A 23,171-nucleotide genomic window follows, 5' to 3' on the forward strand; every position below is an offset into this window, starting at 1 on the left:
CACGCGTTTAAGGCGACAGTCGCGCGCGCTAGGAATAAGTTTCACGGGAACTAAGCCCCGCACGCGAGCCCCGAGGCGTTTTGTCGCTGTCTTGCCCCGAAGCGAGCTCGAGGCGAGTCCTGAAATTTCCTTTTAAAACACCGGTTTCCATCAAGCACCTAAGTTTTGCATTGGGATTCACCATGTTCATCCAATCAACACCCATATTATACCTCAAGCAATGATGTAATAATAGATCCAAACCTTGGATCGGTAACCAGGTGTATGGACCGGGTTGGTTCGGATTTTCAAATACCAAACCAAACCAATCGGTGAGTCAAGGTTTTTAAATCGATAAACCAAAACCAAACCAACAAAAGCCCAAGCTTTTCACTCTTTGGTTTTTCTTCTCGATTTTTCGGTTTTTTTTCGGGTTTTTTTTTTGGTTCAATACGAAGCATCTTATAATAGCATTTGCTTGACCAAAAAATAAGCATCTTACCCTTCTATTTCTAAATACATGTAAAATGAAAAATGTGGTGAATTCATTGACTCATTAAATAAAAAATTCATAACAATTGAATCAAATAAGTATAGAACATGCATGTGATGTATAACTATAACAATCAAACGTAATGTAGTAACAAAACAACTTGAATATTGTTTCGTAAAATGAGTTTTAGTTAGTTTTTAAACATTTACTTAAAAAGCCTATCGCTAAATGAACAAAAAGATTATTACTCAAACCTAGCGTTAAGAATTAATTATACACCACAAATACTTATGAGGATCATACAAGAGGTGTTTGTTAGAGGTTCCTGCAATTTTAACAACACTCACAAAAAAATTGGATGAGCTGATTTTCTACCCTTAGTCTACTAGTTTTGTTACTAGTTTTGTTTATTGTTTGAGTTGTTTTGATGTGATAAAGGCTAGTTTTGATCACTGCTAGGCTGTTCTGCCATATTAGTGTTTTGACATTGGTCAACAGTAGCTATTTGTAATGAAAAGTCTCTTTAATTGCCAAAAAGAATTAATTATACAATCGGACGGGTACCAATTCTTAAACGGATTGCACCACGAACGAAGCTGACTAATCAATGCTTAAAAGTGATAAAGTTATACACACGTATTTATAAATTATATATGTATAAAAATATTTATAAATTGTATATATATAATCGGATCGGTTTGGTCTGTCAATTTTTTTTCTTAGTTAAAACCAAACCAAATCTATTATGATCGGGTTTTTTTATCCAACACCAAATCACTACTCGGTTTTTTTTTTCCGTTTTGTCTTGGCTTGTCTATTGGAAAGTGTTTGTTCGGTTTTCATTGTACAAATTTCTAGTTGCAACCATTTTTTCAATTTCTTTAGCAATTAGTTTAGTTAATTACGGTTTTATAGGTGTATTTCCACACATCATTAACCAACTTCATTTTGATTTGGTTAATTTGTTTAAGAAGAGGAACGGGTTTATATGGGTTATGGTTGGGGTAGAGTATTCAATTTTTGATTTGATGAAGAAGAGGGCAATGGGTTTATATTTTGTAATGGTTAGATTGGGTCAATATTTGTGTAGTTCACCACTAAATGAGTGAATTCCCTTTCCGGGGCAAACATATATGTACAGCTAGAAGAGTAAGATATTTACGTAATATGTCGATATTTTTCAAGATACAAAATATATCAATAGACTTGTTACAAAAATCTATACGAATTAGGTAAATTAAAAAAGAAGCAAATAAAACACATTAAATAAGGTAAGGAAACGTTTACTTATTTTATCTCGCTTTTCTCTCTCCATTCAAAATTTAGAGATATAGCTTCGATTTTCTCCAACTTTAGCTTCGTTTTTTCATCCACTTTTCTCTCTCCATTCAAAATTAATAGATATAGTTACCTAATTTTCTCCAACTTTTACTCAAAAAGTCCATTATAATCGGTAATTTTTATGTACAAAGTTCATACACCAAAAAACATATATGTATAATTTCCGTATGCAATATGTATAATCAGATAGATTCTTATAATTTTTATATATGAAATATGTATAAAAATTGCAAGTGTATTTTGATTATTATAAAGTACATATAAATTGTATAAAATCTAATCAAAGTATGTATAAATTTTGAGAAATATATGTATAATAAACTTGTAATTGATACAAACCAGATTCCATACAAAGTTCATACGGCAGAAAATAAATATATATTAATTTTTGTATGTAATATGTATAAATGTATAAATTCGTTATAATTTATACGTATGAAATAGGTATAAAAGTTGTATGTATATTGTGATTATGATAAAGTATATATAAATTGTATAAAAGCTGATCAAACATATATATATATATATATATATATCTCAAAACGATACAAATCAATTTTTATATACAACTAATACACAAGTTAGTAATCAAAAATACTTTGTTATATAGGTTTGAAAATTTATACTAGGAGAGAAGATGAATTTTAGGTAATAAATTGGTGTTCATCATGTATGTAGAGGGGAGAGGGGGAGAGAGAGAGATTTTTAAAAAGAAGAAGAATTTGAATGGTAACTATCCTAGAATTTAGTCCACATTTAAAATCAGATTTTCTTTCTTAAAAAAAGCCTAAAATCGTGGGTACCTCATTAAACCCAAATCTGGTATACTTTGTAATTTTGTTTGTATGTTTTGTAAATAAGAAAAAATATCCTTATATTTTGTAATATAGAGTCTTAAATAGGTATTATTAGGTCATTTTCCCTTTCCTAAAAGGTCGCCTATATTTTGAGAATTGCCACTACTATCACTTTTGTTTCTTTTAAGACTAAAATATCACCCAATTAAACTTAAAATTCCTTTGACACATCCCTACTTCACGAGCATTTTACCTATAAAATGTATTCAAATTTAATTTTATCTACATCAGTTTTTCTAAATAAATATGCGTGTGATTTGCCCTTGAGATAAGTGAGTGAATAAAATTTTATTTTTAATGCGTTATATGGATATTCTCGTGTCCAACTTTGTCATCTTCGTTTTCTTCTTTTCATTAATTCATGATTAGTGTGTGACTAGTGTATTAAGAAAGAAGATAACTGTTCATGAAATACACGATGAGTTACAAAGCGTTACACATATTTCATATATCAAAAGTTATATAGAGTATATTTTAGGAGTTTAAGTAGGCGTTTGGCCAACCCTACTACATTATTTTCAAACCAACATTGACATACCGCCTGAAAACCATGGTTTCAAACTAGCGCTTGGACATACATTCGGAACCATGGTTTCAAAACCCAAATCATCCAAAAGACATTTGGGTTCAAAACTACTTTATTTTCAACTTTTTAAAATATAAAATTTAACCCATAAGTTTATATTTTGTAAAAAAGACCCATAAGTTGATAGATATTTTTAACAATTACCCCTATCAATCATTTACCAATCTCATTAACTTCCACCAACCTTTATTTATGTCTACCAACCTTTAATTTAGATGAGAATATTATATTAAAGAGTAGTTACATTAATATTCATGTTAAATTTTCGTTTTTATTGCACTAAAGTTTGATTAATTGATGTTGCATTTTTTAGAAAGGCCTTCTAATAGTGTACTAATTTTGTTATAAACTATGATTTGCTCATTTGGTAAGATTATATAAGAATTGAGAATGTTTTGATAGTTTTCACAATTTGTGGTGTTTTTATGTTTATAAGAAAAAATGCAATTTAAAATGTTTAAATTGTATGTCCAAACATGGTTTCAAACCATGTGCAAACGGGGCCTAAGTTTTATATATTAACTAGGTGATTTTCTTATATAATCAGATTAGATATAAGATAATTACAGATAAATCTTAATAATAATCATTAAGTACTAATGTGAAAAAGAAGATTGATTGGGGTGATTATTTTTATCATGCTTCTTGAAGATTAACTTAAACTCTTAGGGGTCGCTTGGTTGGGAACAAGTTATTCCGGGGTTAGTTATTCCACCCTCCACAGGGATAAGAATATCACTATAATCCAAGAGTAACTAATTTTTTTCCAACCAAACATGAAATAAACTCATCCTAAATTAGTCCCGAGATTAGATATCCCATATCCCTCATACCAAACGAGCCATTAGATTATGTCATTGTTGGGTCACTACTTCCCCAAAATTATGTACTTTACATGCTAAGAAGTTAAAAGTCAGTTTTATTCAACAAAACCAATTAAATAGAGTTACTAATACTAGTTATATAGACTACTAATACTAAAAAAAGTTGATTTTTTCTCTCTAAATAAAAGTTTAAAGCTCAGTTCTTTTTGCCCACAAAATTAGTTAGTGTAGTAAACATTATTGCTGAAGAAGGAGCCTAACAGCAAATGCTATGGTAACGCCGGAGTTTCATTGCTCGATAATCGACGTGTAAGATATTTTTTCTGTTTTGAAGCCCAAACCAAATATTGAGCTGCTTCCAAGGCCCAATTTTATGAATTTGGGCCCAAAAGTGCAAATGACCCTAATGTTCGTGTTCAACTAAGACTTGCAAGCCTATTATTACATTACCAATATTGGACAAATTAAGTAAGGGAAAATGATCTAATAATACTACTTTAGACTCTATATTACAAAACATAAAGATACTTTTCCTTATTTACAAAACATACAAACAAAATTACAAAACATAACGGATCTGAAACAATTAAAAGCCTACCCTTCCCTCCCCTTGTGTTCACACAAAAGATCTGGAAAAAAAATATAGAGGCATAAACATCTCTCTCCATCTTCCTCTTTTTCATGAGTGGAGGAGGTTGACGACGGAACGGGAAGTAGTGTCAGAAACATGGAAAAAAATGTATGGTCGACAATGAAGCGCGGGCAATGAGGCACTTAGATTTATTGATTTACTTGAGTTGAGTGAGAACGGTAATTGCGATGTTGTCTTCTGAAATTGAACTCCATATGGCATGATTGTTGTCTTCTGAACCTCCGCATGTCGGGCTTCCCCGCATTAGGCTTCAAACTTGGAGGATTACTAAATGAAATTGATTTGCAATCGGTAATTATGTTGTTCTTGTTAGGCCACCATGGGTACAATGAATTAAAGGAGTAATTCTTCCCACTGCTATTGTTTAATTGCACACAATAGCAGTAGATCTACCATATCATAGACCTGCTCAACAAATCAGAGAAAGGGAGGCGTAAATTTAGCTTTTTAGTGTTAATTCTCTGTTTGTACATTTAACAATAAGAAACATTTGTATTAAATTTGTATAAATATTGTATGAAAGTTGTATACAATGTTGTTGTAATTGTATTAAATTTCCAAAAACCTAACAAAACCTTTTTACAAATTTTATACAGATATATACATATTTCATACCATTTTTCTATAGTTTTCATACACGAAAAATGTGAGAATTCTAAGCCTTGAGAGAGATATACATATTTCTTACAGTTTTCATACACAAAAATTTGAGCGAAATTTTTAATCGTTGAGCGAGATATACACATTTTCATACACAAAATTTTGAGCGAAATTTTTAAGCCTTGAACGAAAATTTTCGTATATGTTTTTTAAGAAATCTATTGGTATATTTTGTAAACTGAAAAATATCGTCATATTTTGTAAATATATCCTATTCTTATGTATATATAGGTCATTCTCCGTAAACATTAAGTAAAGCCCAGTACAATTGACCATTGCTAGCCCATCCCACGGCCGTTGGATAATATGTGGTTGAAGGTGGAAAAAAGAGTATTTGAAGCTCAAAAAATATAGAGTAATTGGAGTTGAATTTTGTGAGTGAAAATTATTGATTTACGTGAAATACTCTTCAAATGAACATTTCAATTTCAAATTCCCTATTTAAGTTAAAGATAAAATACAACAATAACATAACTATACCTCAGTTCCAAACAAGTTGAGGTTGGTTATATGAATCTTCATTGACCATGTTATTCCATTTTTAAACTCATCTCATGACAAATGTTATGCAAATACAAATAAAAAGTATTAGAAGTTCTCTATTTTCAAAATTGGTATAAATATCTTAAAAGGCTAAACCATCCTTAGAAAACAACATATGGCCAATGGTAAAAGTTCTAACATGTCTAAAATACACTATCAAGTTAAAGTTGAATTATTGGACCAAAATATAAAAAATTAAACGCTTATTTGCAGATAATATTTCAGAATGAACTTAAAATAATGAGATAAATTTTATGCCATACGAAAGAGTCCACCATGACCTTCAACCAGTAAAGTTGTTTTTGTTGAAAAAATAATCATTTCTTCATGTTTTTCTCTTGAGATAATTAATGAGTACCTATTAAAAGGAGTGAAACTGCCGAGATGAGAACTTGTCTTTGTGAAGACTTTGCTTAATTTTCGTAATATTGTATTTCACCTTGTTCCAAAAACTACATTGTGAAAGATTAATCAATGGACAAACTTAAATGAAGGCGGAAATAATCCAAATACCTATTTTCTAACTTGAAATTTTCCACATCCAATGGTTTCTTATGCAGATAGTAATATATTTTTTTGTATTTTCCATTGCTCTTCATCTCTTATACGTGAATGGTCTAATAAAAGAAAATTAAGGATACTCAAGGGTTATGCCAAAGTATGGCAATGGAGTTTATCTGAATTTTCTTCGCCAAAATTAAAGTTTATCGTATATATAAGGTCAAAATTATTGCATATGTATATATATAGAGATGTTGAGTCCCATTAACTTCTTGGTGTGTTAATTATTTCTTCACATTTTAAATCTCGTTAGTGAAAATCTCGACTCTATCACTAGTTATGACGTAATTAGATATGTGAGGTGTGTGTTCCTACCTATTTCTATCAAATCAGAAGTGTCATATCATGGAGCACACAGGAGTTTGACTTTGAAATATGCAAGCAAATAAAGTTAATCTAGACAGAAAATCAAGTTTGAATTTAGATGGGAAAAGCGAAAATCCTAAAATCACATTTTCATTCGAATACATTTGAATTACCTAAACATGTCAAATATCAATACTATAACACTTTATGTCAGGTCGCAGGTGACATATTGCTAGCAGAGGGACGGATCTAAAAAATGAGCTTTATGAATTTTAGGATAACAACCTCAAGTATTAATATAATTGCTTAATTCGTATATTCAAGCCTATATCCAACCCTGATTGTTAGGTGTTTAGGAAGAAAATACAGCACAAGACATTTATTGAATTTGCGAGAAATAGGAGAGTCATAAAAGTTTGAAATAGAAGCATGTTGCTTACTAGGATATCAAGAAAAAATGTTGTTTTCATCCTATTTTCCTAAAGAAAATATTTTCCAAAAATTTTGACCAACGAAACATAAAGAAACCGGAAAACATTTTTTGGAACATAATGAAAATTGTAAGATTCATTAACATTACAAAATATGAATCATTAACAAAATAGACATATTCGTTGCTAACGTTAAATGATACAACAGAGACCCCCAAAAGAAAAAGAAAAAGTAAAGTATGTTCCTCTTCCTAATTCTGACCTTTGATGCAAGGAAAAGAGAGCAGTATGGTGATCTTACAATTTATTCATTCAGCAGAATCATGTATCCAAAGACGTAAATCTACACTCTGCAACCAAAGAGAACTGTACAGCCTGCAGCATGGCCACCAGTCTTCGGACATGGGGAACCAATCAAAATAGCACTATAGACAAACGCTGCCTGAACTGGATCTCACTTGGCCAGAGAATATACTAGTTTCTGGTGCTCAATCATTTCATATAGAATGTACATTGTTTCTGTGCTCTCAGCATAAGGAACCATCAACATGATCCATAGCTTCAATTAGTGGCTAGAGCAATAGAGCCTTTCACACACTACCATCATTTCTGAGCCCAATAAACTTTCAGCTCTCTTCATATGAAACAATAAAGAATGCTATGGCCCAATTCATGCAATTGCATTATAAATCATTTTCGCCCTACTTAACAGCTCGCACCCCAATAGTTTTGACACGGAATCTATACTGAGGCTGAGAATCATCCTCGTCGTCATCCTCATCATCGTCATCTTCACTAGACTCATCTTCAACCCTATCCCATCTAGAATAGTCAAGCCGTGAATGTCCTTTTGGCTGTGGGATTGCTTCCCAGCTAGACGACGGTTGTTCAGACGATTCAATTTTCTGAACATCACTGACTTCAGTTGTCAGTTCGATATTTCCAGGCTCAGCTTCTCCTGTGGTTGCTTCAGCGACATCCCTGTCGTCTTTTCTTACATCACCTTCATCGGTCTCTTTATTACTACATTGTTCTTCCCAATGTTCCTTTAAATCATCATATTCATCCTCATCTTCTTCAATTTCTGTTTCAGCTTCAGGTATTGGAGCAAGTGACTTTCCTTGAACAAAAGAAGAAACATCTCTAAATTACCATCTACAAAATGGGACAGATAGATAAGGAAAACAATCTTGTTTAACTTGAATACTTATAGCCTAGAACGAAGAATCATGAAACCACTACTCCATATAAGCACTTAACTTGGACTCTGTGGTGACTCAATTACGAAGAGGTAGTTAAACCAGAATATAATGAGAGTCAATTTATTTGATTGACCAATTTATGCCCCAAAGTCCATCCTAATTTGGTAGTCGTTGATTCCCCCAAGAGTTAGCAAAGATATGACAAATTCTTGAAAAAAGTATATGGAAAGGTCAGAATAGATTGTTGAAAAAAATACACATGAAAGTTTTACCCCATCAAGCAGCACCAGTACTGTAAATAGAAAGAAACATAGGCCAATGAATAGTTAAACCATAGACAGAGCCGCAATGGGTATAGGGGAGCTGGTGAAAAAATCAAACAAATACAAGAAAAAGGCAGAATGACTACCAATTGTGTCTTCAGACGGGCATGAAGGTTTTGATAAATTTCTGATGATGGATTCAACTCAATCAACCTGTTGACATCGAAAAGTGCTGAATGGTACTCCTTGAGGGTAACTAAGGTTTGAGCACGCAACATAAGCGCGCCTGTGTGTTTTTGATCAAGTTCAAGAACCAATGTACATTCATCTGCTGCCTGCAGAATGAGGTAATACCCAACAGTAAGCACAAAGCAAGCACTGAATAGAGAAATCCTCCCTTTTCTCTCTATTTTATCTTTTATAACAATGCCAATAGGAAAATACAGTATACTACAGCAACACAAATTATGGCAACTAAGTTCAACTTTTCAATAAAATATGCATAGAAAAAGGGCCGTAAATATCAGGTAAGAGACATGTTCAACTAGAGCTATGCACAGATCGGATTCGAGAATTATTGGTTTTATATTTCGGATTTCGCAAAATGTAGTCCGAATGCGATCCAAATAAGCTCGGATCGGATTGGATTTTTTATGCGATCCAAATAAGCTCGGATCTGATTGGATTTTTTAAGTTCAATTTCGCATTAATCGGTTTGGATAATTTGGATTTTCGATTTTGAGCCTATAAGTTGAGTTGCTTCTTCTTCTTCTTATAGAAATGAACATCCAAATAAAGTATTCATATCAAATTGCCTTAATAGTTCCTCATTGCTATCATAACCATCTAAATAAAGTATTCATGCAAGCAATGAAACCATTACCAAGGAAATGCAAAAGAAGCATTAATAAGGTCCTACGAATTAACAAGTCCAACATAGTAAATCCGCCATACAAAGAATATGCTGACAATGACAACAGAAAAATCTAAAAAGTAGTCATCTCGAAAATTAACAAATCCAAACATTTTTTTTTTTATCAAGAACAAATCCAAACATATTAGACTTAGTAATTACTACTAATTAGTATTGAACATATGGTCTGATGTCTAATGTATAGGGTATATTTGACTTATTGGATTGGAACATATAGGTAATGTGTTAGTTTCTAATGGATAGCCGAGTAGGGATAAATATAAGGTATAAGAAATTCGGATTTCCGGATATCCAAAAAATCCAAAGTTCCAAATTCGAAATCCAAAAGTTTTAAAAATTAAATAAAAAATCCAATCCGTAATCAGAAAATCCAAAATGTTCGGATTTTGGGTTCATCCAAACTATGCACACCCCTACGTTCAACGTTGTTGGAGTACTGGCCATTATTAGGATTGTCATCATCAAACCCTTGCAGTTTAACGTTTTACTAAAAATGAGACCAAGTGATCTCTTCTTCTTCTGCTCATTTATATCCTTACTATATCATCGATCAAGGGAAACCCTAAAATAAAAGGAAATTGTTCAAGCTAACTTGGATATATCTATTTACTAATAGGAAACACGATACGCTAGATTTTAGTAATTAATACACAAGGTGTTCAAAAGCTTTTGGCTGTATTCTGGTATCCCGAACACTATGGATAGATAAAAATCCAGGTTACCAATTATGTGCGCAGCCCGGTCACTGGAAACAAATTACTAACATCCAAGACAATATTCAATTCATGAACATCAAAGACCTTAAAGCTATTCATTCAAGCCCTCGTGTTTCGAGATATAAAGAGCCAACCAACAAGAAAACCAAAGACCTTAAAAACAGAAAAAGAACTGACTTTTTTGATTTGGCACTTAAAGCCCTACAAGTAGGGTCAACATTAACTTTAAAAAAAAAAAAATCCCTTTTTGCTTCATTTAAACTATGTTATAGTCGATGTTGAATTCAGTAAAAGATTAAATTTCATTTACTATCACCAATAAAGCAGCAAGCAGTTCCATTCGAATTAGGAAGCATAAAGCATCAGATTGCAAGTTTTAAATTGGAATTCAACATCATGTCTATTGTAATTATGGATGAAGCAAATAAAGAAGTAACCTTTTTAAAATCGTGAAGTTTGAGGAAACAAGCAGCACGATTGCTGTGGAGAGCGATCTTTTGGGAGTTTGTTTTAGCCAAAGAAAGTGCATCCGTATAATAACCCAGTGCTTCTGAATATTTACCTTCCCGGTACATCTGGTGAGCTCTCTCGATCTTGTTAATCGTAGCTGGTGACGCCATCTTTGTATATGAGGAAGAAATTGAATCCAATAATACAAGGAAACAGTAACTTCAATCGATGCGGACAAATAGTTAGGCTGAGAGCGGCAATGCCAATGCGCGTCTCAGCGGGAGCAAATTTACGGCTCCACCCTTTTTACTACTGTAAAAACCATTTCAGGGAAAAATTGAGTTATACGACAAAATATAATGCTTGAATACGCAATATGGTGTTCCTAAATGGAAAAGAAAAGAATAACTTACTTATACCCCAATATCCTATGGTTTACTTCAAACCGATGAATATATCATTTATCTTATACTATTTTATCATTTAATGAAAAATCAATTGATATGTAACATGATTTCAGTTTATTACTTAAACACGATAAAACAAATCCGCCCTTTATGAAATAAAACGACAATGAGTGTTTACTTCGTTTCTCATTAAAAAAAGTCACAAAAATCTTTTTGCGCCATATAGGTAACATTTTTAGCTTAGATATCTCGAACTATGAAACTAGCCTTAACCGACATGGGAAGCAAAATATCTGAGAAGATAAATAAGAAGGAAGACGATGGCATATAATCATCTATCGATGTGAGTTTATATATATACTGAATACAAGTAACTATTTTTATCACTAAACAATTAATTTAAATTTACGAAAAATCGCACGTGTTATTTTTCATAGCGTAGCCTTCAAAAAACTCAATAAATAAATAAAGTATGCAGTAAGTAACTTTGTGAATAATTCTTGGGCCTCTTCCCATTTTCTCAACAAATTAAAAGAAAACAGAAAAAATATTTTAAAAAATTATTTCCAAATCGAAAGAATCCAGATCCAGCTAGGAACCGTACATCTGGAAAATACAGTCATCACATTTGACAAAATCCACAAAAATGGACCGTTACATCATTTCAAATTCTAAAGGACCGTTAAAAGGGGTGGTCCTCTTTACTTTCCCCCCGCTCTCCCAAATTCATTCCAAAATCAACAGTCAATGGCGGATCAGAATACCAACACTTCAATAATGGAATCCAAACCTTTACACCCACTTCATCAAATAGCAGAAACCCCAACTCACAAATTGCTTCTCAAACAATGGCTTAAAGAAGAAGAACTCATCCTCAACAGAATCGCCAACAAAGAAACTCAAATTGATTCGGTTCGCAATGAAATCACTCAGCTCTACTGTATCTTCTTTCTGTTCCATTCCATTTCACTTATGCTTTTATTCAGTGCTTCATCGAAATGGGCTTCGAAAACTGGGCTTTGTCACCGTTCTTGGATCCCGTCTTTGTGTTCACTTCTATGTTCTATGGGTATTATTTGGGCTGTTAGGTACAAGACCGACACCGAGAGTCATTTAGAGAAATTGCTGGAAAGAGAGAAAGAGGATGGGAAATTATTGGCCAAGTGTGTTGAGGAGTTGAAGAAAAAAGGGGTGGAATTTGATTTGTTGAAGGAAGTTGATGCTCTTAGAAGGGCTAAGAGTTTGAGAGTTGAAGCTAAGGTTGTTAAAAAATGGTCTGCTAGAGACTTTGTGTCTCTGTTTTTCTTCTCTGTTTCTTGTTTGGTACTGGCTTTAACCAGGACTATATTGTGTGGTTGAAATTTACAAGGTTTAAACTGCTGTAGAAGTGGTGGAAGATTGGATATGTCTTCTCTTTAATGATCTACAAACTGAAAAGCTTGAAGCTTTTTGCCTCTGTAATCATGTAATGGGCTAGTTGTAGTAGAAAATTGATTGTGTGGGAGGTGAAGGGAAGTTTGCAGAACATACTGTTCTGCTTTTGGTTATTTGGGTATTCTTTTTTGTATTTTTGCAGTTAACAGAATCTTATTTGGCAATAAATTCTTAACATTTTCAGCTCCTCTTTTTGCTTTATTTCTTGATCTATTCTGCTAATTTGTAGTTATTGCACGGAGCCAGAATTTGAAGCTTATAGATTCTAGATAATGAACTTTTTAAGTTACTGTGTTTTAAATTAGTAGGAATAATATGTACGTAATCAATGAATATTTAAGACAAATACAAGACTTAAACCTAAAGATATTGGGTTCGGCCAAACCAGTAGCAGATACTCCAGTTTCCGGTAATGGAACACTGCAAAGGTAGATTCTTTAGAATGCCCCTGCAGTGCAACTCCGTTCACCCACATTTTGTTTTAGTTTTAAGATTTTCTGCTAGAAGTGACTATGCTCTTTTAGCCATTAGATGTCTTGTTCAATAGTCATACTTTGGGCTTTTGGTGGCATATGCATTTATATTGATACGGATCCTGATTCATTTCAAGATTCCCATCATTACAGATTGTCCCTACCTAACTACATGGTAGGGGTCTAGCGAGCGCAATTGATAGAGCACGGGAGAATTAAGAGTTGTCAGCACCACCATCACCTGCCCTTTTCCGTTGTATGTCAATATTATGTATCATTTTAGTCATAGCAACTTTTTGCGTCCTTGAAGAATCATTATCTTTTCAAAAGAAAAGTCAAGTATTCTTAAATCATTGCAAACCTCACACAAATGGTTATAATACATGCAGAAAGGATCTATAGAAAGATTAAATTTTCAAAGCAAAATCTCTGACTGAAAAATACAAAGTTTCATCTATCCTCTCCATTGATGTCACTGAGCATTGGACATGCAGAAAGGATCTATAGAAGGATTAAATCTTCAAAGCAAACAAAAGGGTCGAAAATTATCTCATATCTCACTTCATCTCTGACTGAAAAATACTAAGTTTCATCCATCCTCTCCATTGATGTCACTGAGCATTGGTGTGTCAGCAACACCTGACGGTGAATAATTTGTATTCGCGGCTGTACTTGTACTCACTGATGAATTGTGCATTTGGGAAGAATGACGGGTCATGAAAGTTGTTGTATCTTTAAATTTCCAGTCGGTCAGGTATCCAGGTTTGGAAGTCACAGTGGCAACCTCAGCATCTCCTGTAAGCATTGCTATTACACGGGACATTGAGGGTCGCACTCCTGGGGATGTTTGAGTGCATAGTAGAGCTATCCCTATTACTTTTTTCACCTCGTCTACATCAAATTCAGATAAATATGCATCCACCAGCTCAGTTTCACGCTTGCTCTCATGAAGCTGCCAAGCCTAGAAGATCAAGTGTACACAGGAGTTAGCGATATGCAATGAATATGCTTAGAACTAAATGATACATGTAGGAACCACAGGACAACGCGACAAGTCAAAGTCTTAAAAGACAATAGAGATTAAAAGTAGAAAAGTATGAACGCAAAGGAAAAAATTCTTCCATTTTGTTAATCCAAGGTATTTGTTGAATCTTCCATTCTTTCCATTGCATTAAATGCCCGACAAGCTAGAAGTTGCATAACCACTTGCAGCAGCAACCGAGTATAAACACATATATTTCATTGTTCTTATGCTTTACTACAAGTAAAGAAGGAAAAGACTTTACCCATTCAAGAAGGTAGATTTTGTCTTCTTCCAAGCTCTCGTCAGAGTTTGCTCTACCACTGACAATTTCTAGAGCTAAAACTCCAAAGCTAAACACATCAGCCTTCTCGGTCAGACGTCCGCGCAGGGCATATTCTGGTGCAAGATACCCTCTACAAGAAAATAATCACAAGCTTCATGAAACAAAACTGTAGGAAAGGAGTGAAAGAATATGACACATTCTCAATTTTAAGTACCTCATTTGGTAAGGTCTCCCCACTTACTCTTGAGGATTTTATTTTTGGCGATTTATACCACTAGACAGTATGTCTAGCGGCCTTTTATTAATACTAAAAATAAAAAATCCTCAATAGGGATAAGTACAAGAAAGAGGGGCTAGGCCTTACCTTACCAATTCTAACGGGGTAACTAATCCCTTTTGAGGATTAATTTTTCATCATTAATAAAAGGCCGCTAGACACTCTGTATAAATTCATTCAAAAGAAAAAAAAGAAGAGGATCTTACATTGTGCCTGCAACACCAGTTTGTATATGAGTCTTCTTATCATCGTAAAGTTTTGCCAATCCGAAATCTGAAATTTTAGGGTTTAGGTCTGAATCAAGCAGAATATTACTGGCCTTGACATCTCGATGGACAATACGGACTCGAGATTCCTCGTGAAGATAAGCTAGACCCTTTGCCACTCCCAAGCTTATCTGGAAGCGTGTTGGCCAGTCAAGATATAAAGATCCTTTCTCTGCGCAATTGAAGGGAAAATATCGATAATCATTCTATAAAAATGAAAAGTGTTTTTTTCTTCTCTTATATGAGGAAAGGCAGAAATTCTGAGATCTTGTACTCATTAGTACCAAATAATGCTTGATCAAGACTCTTGTTTTCAAGATACTCATAAACAAGTGAACGTCTATTTCCCTCGATGCAGCAACCATAAAGTTTTACAAGATTACGGTGCTGTACAGCAGATATAGTGGCAATTTCTGCCACAAACTGACTCTTTCCTTGATGTGATGCCACAGACAGTTGTTTAACAGCAACAACCCTCCCATCCTCAAGTGTTCCCTACGGACCACAAAAATTGGTTCACCATTCAGACGATTTCATTAAAATCATATCATGTTTGCCATAATTCAAAGCAAAATTAAAGCAAACAAGAAAGCATAAGTATTTAGTCATGAAACATTTCTTGATGGCGGAGATATAGATTATGGGGGACCACAATGTCTACCGATGAAAATAGTGAAATCACTCAAGAGAAAGGCTTTGAAAAGAACGACGTCTATTTGAGAAACATGTGAGCTGTAGGTGCAACGAAAATTGCATTATTGGGAACACTAGTTACTTCAGGAATTATCGTGGAAGAATGGATTACCTTGTAAACTGGTCCGAAACCTCCCTCTCCAAGCTTATTAGAAGAACAGAAGTCACCAGTCGCAGATCGAAGTTCTGAATAGCTGAAAGTGTAGGGTCTGGTATCTATCCCTAGGAACTCTGCAAATTTGAAGAGAAACATGTCTTTAAATCACTGAAGGAATGCATGTGCTGACTCTTGCTCTTCTAAACTGATAGCATCCACGGTAGCGTACATCCATTAAAGTTTGACGGGCTTAAATGTGAAATCAAAAAGATGTTTATCGTCAAAGAAGAGCCCAAGAATAAGCTCAAGAACTATAGCGAGGAGTGGACTAAGTACTACACGTATTTCATGATCCAAGTCCAAGTACGAAACAAGGAAGATTTAGGCCCACAAGAAGCCCAAAAGAAGAGCCCAAAGAGGGGGCTGATTTGCATGCAATTAAGGGCTGATTTGCACGCCCAAATTTGGGCTGAAAGTCACGCCCAAACATGGGCTCTTTGGTTGACTTTTTCCTTTATTTCTTTAGGAACAAGTTTGACAATATTTTATATGCTTTCCTAGTTTAAGGTTTCCTAGTTTTAGGATTTCCTAGTTTAATCCTAATTAGGTTTTATTATTTAATTATTTCCATAAAAGTATATTCTAATCCCATTCTATTTGGGATAAGTTTCCATATATATAGGGGTGGATTTTGTTATTTTCATTAGACAAAATATTATTATTATTGAGAATTTCTCTATTTTACACCTTTGTGTGTGGCTACTTTGGATTTATCTTGCAACCTTATAAGAACGATTCTTTTAAGAGGTAAGATTAATTCGTACTTGATATCTTTGGTTCTTATTCGTAAATTAAAGAAGGTAATTAGTCTTATACTAATTATTGTCTCTAATTTCTTCGAAATAGGGGTCTAGATCACCTTTTGATATAAGTTCTTGAATTGACTCTATTAGTATCTTAATTAGTCTTAATCCGCTAATTTTGAATACTAAGACCAATTAGGGTTCTTATCACTTAATCTTGAAATTTGGGGATTTTATTCTTGAATTTCGCCTATCTTTATATTCTTGTCTTTAATCTTCATATTTTTGCTTCCGCATTATAATCTTGTTTTGTTCAAGTAACTTGATTCTTATCAAGTGGTATCGAGCGGTCTTATCAAGGTTCCGTTCTTGATAATCTTGGGAGTTTCGTAAAAAAAAAAAAAAAAAAAAAAAAAAAAAAAAAAACGAAAATTTCTTTTTTTATTTTAATTGTAGTTGCTTAAAGGTAAGCTACACAGCAAGAAGAAAAAAAAAAACCAAAATTAAAAAAAAAAAAAAAAAAAAAAAAAGAAAAAAAAAAGTCAATTGCTAGAGAATTGAGTTATTATCAAGAAACTTGGGTTTTGATGTGTTTCTTGGTTTCCAACGTTAAGAAGGAAAATCAAGAAGAGGGGAAATTTGAAGTTTTCTTTTTACATAAATTAGTCTTTTTTCTTGTTTCATCAATCCCAATTAAATGCAGGAGTTGGTAAATTATTTTTCTTTCTAAATCTTACTTCTAAAAGGTTGTTACTAATAGGGTTTATATATAAATCCTAAAGGATCCAACCAAAGGTAGTAATTTGAGTGGAAAAGGCAAGAGAGGGTAAGATCAATAGAGAGAGAAAAAGAGCCAAATTGAGAGATACTTGTTTCTTTGATATTTTCTTGAGATGTCTCAAACAGGTAAGGAAATTAGGTTTGGAACTCAAAACGACACCAACTTAGCTAAAGTGTCCCGTATGATGACCACACGATTGGAGGATATGAATGTCAATGTAGCTGATTTAAGGAGGGAAAATATTTTTCATACAAGGTGTGGGATAAATGGTAGACTTTGCTCTATGATTATTGATAATGCAAGTGGTGCTAATGTGGTGAGTTCATACGTGGTGGAGAAGTTGGAACTTACATGCATCAAGCACACTACTCCTTATAAGCGGCAATGGTTGAATGATTTTGATGAACTTAAGGTGACAAAGCAATGCGTAATTTCTTTCGCCATTGGAAAGTATTCTGATAATGTTCTTTGTGATGTAATTCCAATGCAAGATTGTCATATCATGCTTGGACGCCCATGGTTGTTTAATAGGAATGCAATTCATGACAGGAAGAAGAATAGAGTTTTTCTTGAGCTAAATAGAAGAAAACATATACTTGCACCTTTACCTCCATCAGAAGTTTATGAAGATCAGAAACGTGTGAGCGAAGCAATGAAATTTTTTGAGAGAGAAAAGAACGAGAGAAGTAAGGGAGTGCATGTTGACATCTCCAGAGAGGAAAAAGGAGAGGTTGTGTTGTGTGAAGAGAGTGGGATGTCAAGTGAGAAAAAAAGTGTGCTTGAGAGAAAAGAAAAGAGAGATGATAATGAAATAGAAAAGGAGAGGGATAGTCGTGAGATTGAGAGAGAAAAGAAAGAGAGTTTGAGTGAGATTATTTCTAACTCTAACATTCCTACTTCTTTTCCGAGTTTTGACTCTCTTGTAGGTACTCATGGGAAAGTTTGCATTGTAAAACCATCATTGGATGAAACTAATCCTAATGTGGTCAAAACTACACATCTCATAGGGCGAGTGCATGTTGATGAGAAGGATAAAGTTGTGAATCTAATACCAATGAACAAGAAAAAACGAGGTGATATTATTTCTTTCTTTGCATAAGACCAAGTATGGTATGTATAATTGGTTTATTCACACTCTTGGAATTCCTAGAACACTTGAGGTCTTTCTAGAGGTAATGAACTACACTCTAATTTCTTATGTTAATGACTTTATTAATTTTGAGGATGCTGCTATTTTGCTATATAACAAGTCATTAACTATAACCTCTAAGTTCAAGCATAAGAGTAATTTGTTCTCTTTTAAAATTGAGCATGACGTTGTTATTTGTGGATTCTCACTTGTTGAAAAAAGACATAATGTTTGTAGGCTTGCTAGTGAGTTAGATGATTCTTCTTCTCTTATTCTAGTGTCAAATGAGTTTTCATGTGATAACTTGTTGGAATATGATTTTTTCTGCATGATGAGACATAATTCTTCAAGTATTAGCAATATTGCTAATTGTGAGCTTAACAAGTTCTATACTACTAGTGATAAGGAGATAGATGATTATTATGCTACTAGTGTTCAAATACTTTTTGTTGAACGTATCCATGATTTCTTGTTTGAGAATTTGAGCAATTACTTAGAATTCAATAAGATTGAAAATATTATTTGTGATGATCCCAATAAGAAGCTCGGATTTAATGGACATTTTGTTTTGAAATTTAATGGTTCTTCTAACTTTCTTGAAAACTCTTGTGCTTATGTGAATGGCTTTTATGTAGAATCTGGGGGAGGTGTAATTAAGGATGCTTGGATACATCATAAAAGTGTTCAATTTGAAGCATGCTTTAGGGGTCTTGTGTCGTCTTTATCATGCCCATTGGAAGACTTTATTGATAGAACTAAATTGGCAAGGCATGTATCATTCCTTAGAACATATAGACGTAATTTTTGTGGTGCTTATATAAGTAGGAAAATTTTCTATTGGGATGATGACATTCACATGCTTTATAGGGGTGTATTTATACATGCTAGGATTAATTGGGTTAAGTGGACACATGGTCACTATCTTGTTTTGTTGCTACCATTGTTACTTTCGATTAATGAATGTTGCTTACTAATGGAAGTCTACTTGATTTTAAGAGATTCAAATTCGAGGACAAATTGTTTTCAAGAAGAGGGGAATGATAGCATCCACGGTAGCGTACATCCATTAAAGTTTGACGGGCTTAAATGTGAAATCAAAAAGATGCTTATCGTCAAAGAAGAGCCCAAGAATAAGCTCAAGAACTATAGCGAGGAGTGGACTAAGTACTACACGTATTTCATGATCCAAGTCAAGTACGAAACAAGGAAGATTTAGGCCCACAAGAAGCCCAAAAGAAGAGCCCAAAGAGGGGGCTGAGATTAAGGGCTGATTTGCACGCCCAAATTTGAGGTGAAAGTCACGCCCAAACATGGGCTCTTTGGTTGACTTTTTCCTTTATTTCTTTAGGAACAAGTTTGACAATATTTTATATGCTTTCCTAGTTTAAGGTTTCCTAGTTTTAGGATTTCCTAGTTTAATCCTAATTAGGTTTTATTATTTAATTATTTCCATAAAAGTATATTCTAATCCCATTCTATTTGGGATAAGTTTCCCCTATATATAGGGGTGGATTTTGTTATTTTCATTAGACAAAATATTATTATTATTGAGAATTTCTCTATTTTACACCTTTGTGTGTGGCTACTTTGGATTTATCTTGCAACCTTATAAGAACGATTCTTTTAAGAGGTAAGATTAATTCGTACTTGATATCTTTGGTTCTTATTCGTAAATTAAAGAAGGTAATTAGTCTTATACTAATTATTGTCTCTAATTTCTTCGAAATAGAAGTCTAGATCACCTTTTGATATAAGTTCTTGAATTGACTCTATTAGTATCTTAATTAGTCTTAATCCGCTAATTTTGAATACTAAGACCAATTAGGGTTCTTATCACTTAATCTTGAAATTTGGGGATTTTATTCTTGAATTTCGCCTATCTTTATATTCTTGTCTTTAATCTTCATATTTTTGCTTCCGCATTATAATCTTGTTTTGTTCAAGTAACCCGATTCTTATCATAAACGAAAGTGTCAAAATCAAGAAATGAACCACAAACATTTCTAGAAACTTTTACAAAAAAAGAGTCTTGAAATGGAAGTGTTACTAAACCGACCTTCCTGTAAGATACTGTCTTAGACAGCTTCCAAGAAGCAGTTACACTTAAAGAAAGATGAATCACTTAAAAGTCAAAAAACGGTAGAACCATTCTAGATCAGTTTGCATTTCTTACCTTTATCCTCCAAAGCCTGCTGTTTTCTTTTCTGAATTAGGTAATTGACAGCAAATACTGAAATAAAGCTTATGACTCCAACTCCAACAACAATACCCACAATCAGACCAGTCCAGTTCTTTTTTGTAGTAGGAGGCTGGTTGCTAACAGTGGGAACAAAATCTGTAGAAAAGCTTAGTATTCTCAGTACAGTTTTGAATGCCTCATTTAAGAATCTAATTTGCTTTGGGCTGTACATGATGGCTGTAATTCATGGATACCTGGGGCTGCACTAATTGCGGATATGGAAGGTCCATACGTGCCTTGTATAGGTACACAACAGGTCCCTTTTCCAGCCCAGAAGAGATGTATCTCAAGATGATTTTCAGAAACTTGAGCTTTAAATTGCTTTTGAACAGCTACAAGGGACCTTCCCCCAGCCTCCTTCCGTATGTCAAAATCTTTCAACTCCCGGATTCCCTGGAAAAAGATAACCATAAGATTATTAATTCAACTATGATGTAAATGTAGGAAAAGAGAAAAAGGTTCTCTCTCTTCTCCTTTTCTTTTCTTCCCTTTGTTCCTAGTTAGCATTGGAGCATCAAGATCTTGCATTCTGAAAGCTCAATGCAATGGAGAATGAAAGCAACCTTCTGACTGAGGAGAAAACACCAAGCAACTATTCATGATTATCTTAGTGATGATCTTTGCTTTACCCCTCCCAATTCCAAACCGGTCAAGATGATGGTTATCTAAAAATCTAAAAGTAGATAAAAGCTATTTCAAGAAAATAATGCATACCTGTACATATACGTCAAATACACGTCTTCCGAGACTCCTCCAAGTTGGGGGATTTAAGATTTCTGACTCAGCAAACTGGAGGTTCACAGTGTAATTACCATTCTCAAGGCCCAAGCCATAGTATCTAAGTGATCCAGCGGAAATTCGTGCAGTTTGGAAGAGCTCTGAGTCCAAGGTGTTTATAAACTGAGATGAGGAGAAGCTTGTGAGGTTCTGATTATGACGGTCAGAATGCAGACCAGCATTACTAACAGCCCACCTCCCTGTACTAGTCATGAAATATGTTGCTGGACCCAGAGGCTCATTCTCCCTCTCATACGATATCTCACCAGTTGATGTTATTGGAGGTCCTCCACATTTAATTGCAAAGCTGGAATCTATGAATTAGGAAAAGTCACATGCATGAGAAGATGAGATACCCGTAAAAATGTTTTATATTAGAACACTAGAAGCAGATGTCCTACCTCACCTCCCCCTTCTTGTTTATTGGTTAACGACATAAGAGCAGAAAATGTACCTTAAATGAGTGAATTCAACTAAATGGAAATTGACCATTCTTATATTGTGGTTTATAGACACAAAATATTTTCAAACTTATTCATACTAATGGGACCAGAAACTTGAAGTAGGATATTTGTCGTCAAGGAATTGTATGAAGCACTTACATCTCGGAGATCCTCGATTGCAAGGGAAATTCCGTTGAAGACAATTTAACCCCGAAGGCAGAGATCTGAAGACGAAGGAAGTATTCACCTGTTTAAGTTCTTTGAATAAAGAGACAAGGTAAAAGGTGCTAATATTCCTCTCAACTTTGCGATTTAAAGCAGATATAACTTCATTATAAAAGTGGTGAAGTATACCCCTACTATTATAAAATTGTGCAAATATACCCTTTTTGTTAATAAAATTTTTTTTAATTAAAAAAAATATCACGTGGCTTTAAAAAAAAGTCTATCCATTTTTTTGAGTAGACATTTTTCTAAAACCAGATGATATTTTTTTCTGGTGTGTCGAGTCTGGTTCGTTTACAAAAATAGGTAGACTTATTTTTTGTTAAAGCCGCAGAGATATTTTTTTTAACGAACCAGACCCGACCTATGAAAAAAAAATTCCATGTGTCATTAGAAAAATATATCTACTAAAAAGATGGATAGACTTTTTTTTAAAGTCACATGATATTTTTTTTTAATTAAAAAATAAGCTTAATGATTTGTAAAAGAAATTCCGTTAGCGAAAAGGGTAACGGCAAAGGTATATTAGATCACTCTTTTAATGAGGATATATTTGCTCTAAATCACAAAGTTGAGAGATATATTTGCACCTTTCCCCGAGAGATAATACAGTTGCAAAGTTGTGGTCAACCTACCCGCTATCTGATTGTATTTGTTCTGCTGTGAAGTTGTTGCCCACTAAATTTCTGCCAGTTGTCAAGTGTCAGTGTTAGCATGCTGATCACAGTCAAACTTGGGACCATAAGGTAGGGAGAAAAAGAAAAGAAAAAAAAAAAAAGGGCGAAGCATTTATAAATTTCAGGTATTCTCATACGTACAATTGCAGAGTTTGCTCATTGATCCAAGAAGGGAAGCTTCCGGATAACCCATTGTATGATAAATCTCTACATGAAAAGATGGGATATTAAGCAACAACTACCAAACATTTCAGATATTCTTGCGTGCAAAATATAGAATATGTCAAGCGTTTATTTCATCCATGAAACTATTACCTTTTAAACTTTATGGTGATGAGATTAAGT

General features: G+C 33.7%; 3 protein-coding genes across 10 annotated transcripts in view; 1 reads left to right on the top strand and 2 right to left on the bottom strand.

Moving 5' to 3' along the window:
• Window positions 1-7,326: 7,326 nt before the first annotated feature.
• Window positions 7,327-10,972, bottom strand: LOC132036590 (uncharacterized). Its single transcript, XM_059426957.1, has 3 exons — window positions 10,786-10,972; window positions 8,845-9,033; window positions 7,327-8,348 (listed from the first exon to the last, which is right to left on the bottom strand). Exons 1-3 carry the CDS (start codon window positions 10,966-10,968, stop codon window positions 7,935-7,937), a joined length of 786 nt encoding a protein of 261 aa, XP_059282940.1. The 5' UTR covers window positions 10,969-10,972; the 3' UTR covers window positions 7,327-7,934.
• Window positions 10,973-11,854: 882 nt separating this feature from the next.
• On the top strand, window positions 11,855-12,840 carry LOC132036229 (uncharacterized). The gene has a single exon (XM_059426511.1). It carries the CDS (start codon window positions 11,953-11,955, stop codon window positions 12,562-12,564), a length of 612 nt encoding a protein of 203 aa, XP_059282494.1. The 5' UTR covers window positions 11,855-11,952; the 3' UTR covers window positions 12,565-12,840.
• A 565-nt stretch (window positions 12,841-13,405) lies between these two features.
• LOC132038611 (probable LRR receptor-like serine/threonine-protein kinase At1g56140) overlaps window positions 13,406-23,171 on the bottom strand; it is a 37,156-nt gene continuing 27,390 nt past the window's right edge. For all 8 annotated transcript variants that reach the window (XM_059429269.1, XM_059429273.1, XM_059429270.1 and 5 more), the window contains 11 exons: window positions 22,968-23,033; window positions 22,785-22,835; window positions 22,084-22,148; window positions 21,419-21,795; window positions 20,899-21,097; window positions 20,639-20,800; window positions 15,768-15,886; window positions 15,247-15,457; window positions 14,903-15,134; window positions 14,399-14,549; window positions 13,406-14,073 (listed from right to left, as the gene is read on the bottom strand). In XM_059429269.1, coding sequence (XP_059285252.1) covers window positions 13,702-14,073; window positions 14,399-14,549; window positions 14,903-15,134; window positions 15,247-15,457; window positions 15,768-15,886; window positions 20,639-20,800; window positions 20,899-21,097; window positions 21,419-21,795; window positions 22,084-22,148; window positions 22,785-22,835; window positions 22,968-23,033 — 2,005 coding nt within the window. In that variant the 3' untranslated portion in view covers window positions 13,406-13,701. The remainder of the gene's footprint in view (window positions 14,074-14,398; window positions 14,550-14,902; window positions 15,135-15,246; window positions 15,458-15,767; window positions 15,887-20,638; window positions 20,801-20,898; window positions 21,098-21,418; window positions 21,796-22,083; window positions 22,149-22,784; window positions 22,836-22,967; window positions 23,034-23,171) is intronic.

This window comes from Lycium ferocissimum, chromosome 11, assembly GCF_029784015.1.
Source record: "Lycium ferocissimum isolate CSIRO_LF1 chromosome 11, AGI_CSIRO_Lferr_CH_V1, whole genome shotgun sequence".
Lineage (NCBI taxonomy): Eukaryota > Viridiplantae > Streptophyta > Magnoliopsida > Solanales > Solanaceae > Lycium > Lycium ferocissimum.

Coding starts and splice junctions, on each gene's coding strand:
- LOC132036590 (XM_059426957.1), bottom strand. CDS start 10,968: ATGGCGTCACCAGCTACGATTAACAAGATCGAGAGAGCTCACCAGATG. Junction 9,034..10,785: donor AACTTCACGATTTTAAAAAG/GTTACTTCTTTA, acceptor CTCATTCTGCAG/GCAGCAGATGAATGTACATT. Junction 8,349..8,844: donor CCCGTCTGAAGACACAATTG/GTAGTCATTCTG, acceptor GTTCAAGGAAAG/TCACTTGCTCCAATACCTGA.
- LOC132036229 (XM_059426511.1), top strand. CDS start 11,953: ATGGCGGATCAGAATACCAACACTTCAATAATGGAATCCAAACCTTTA.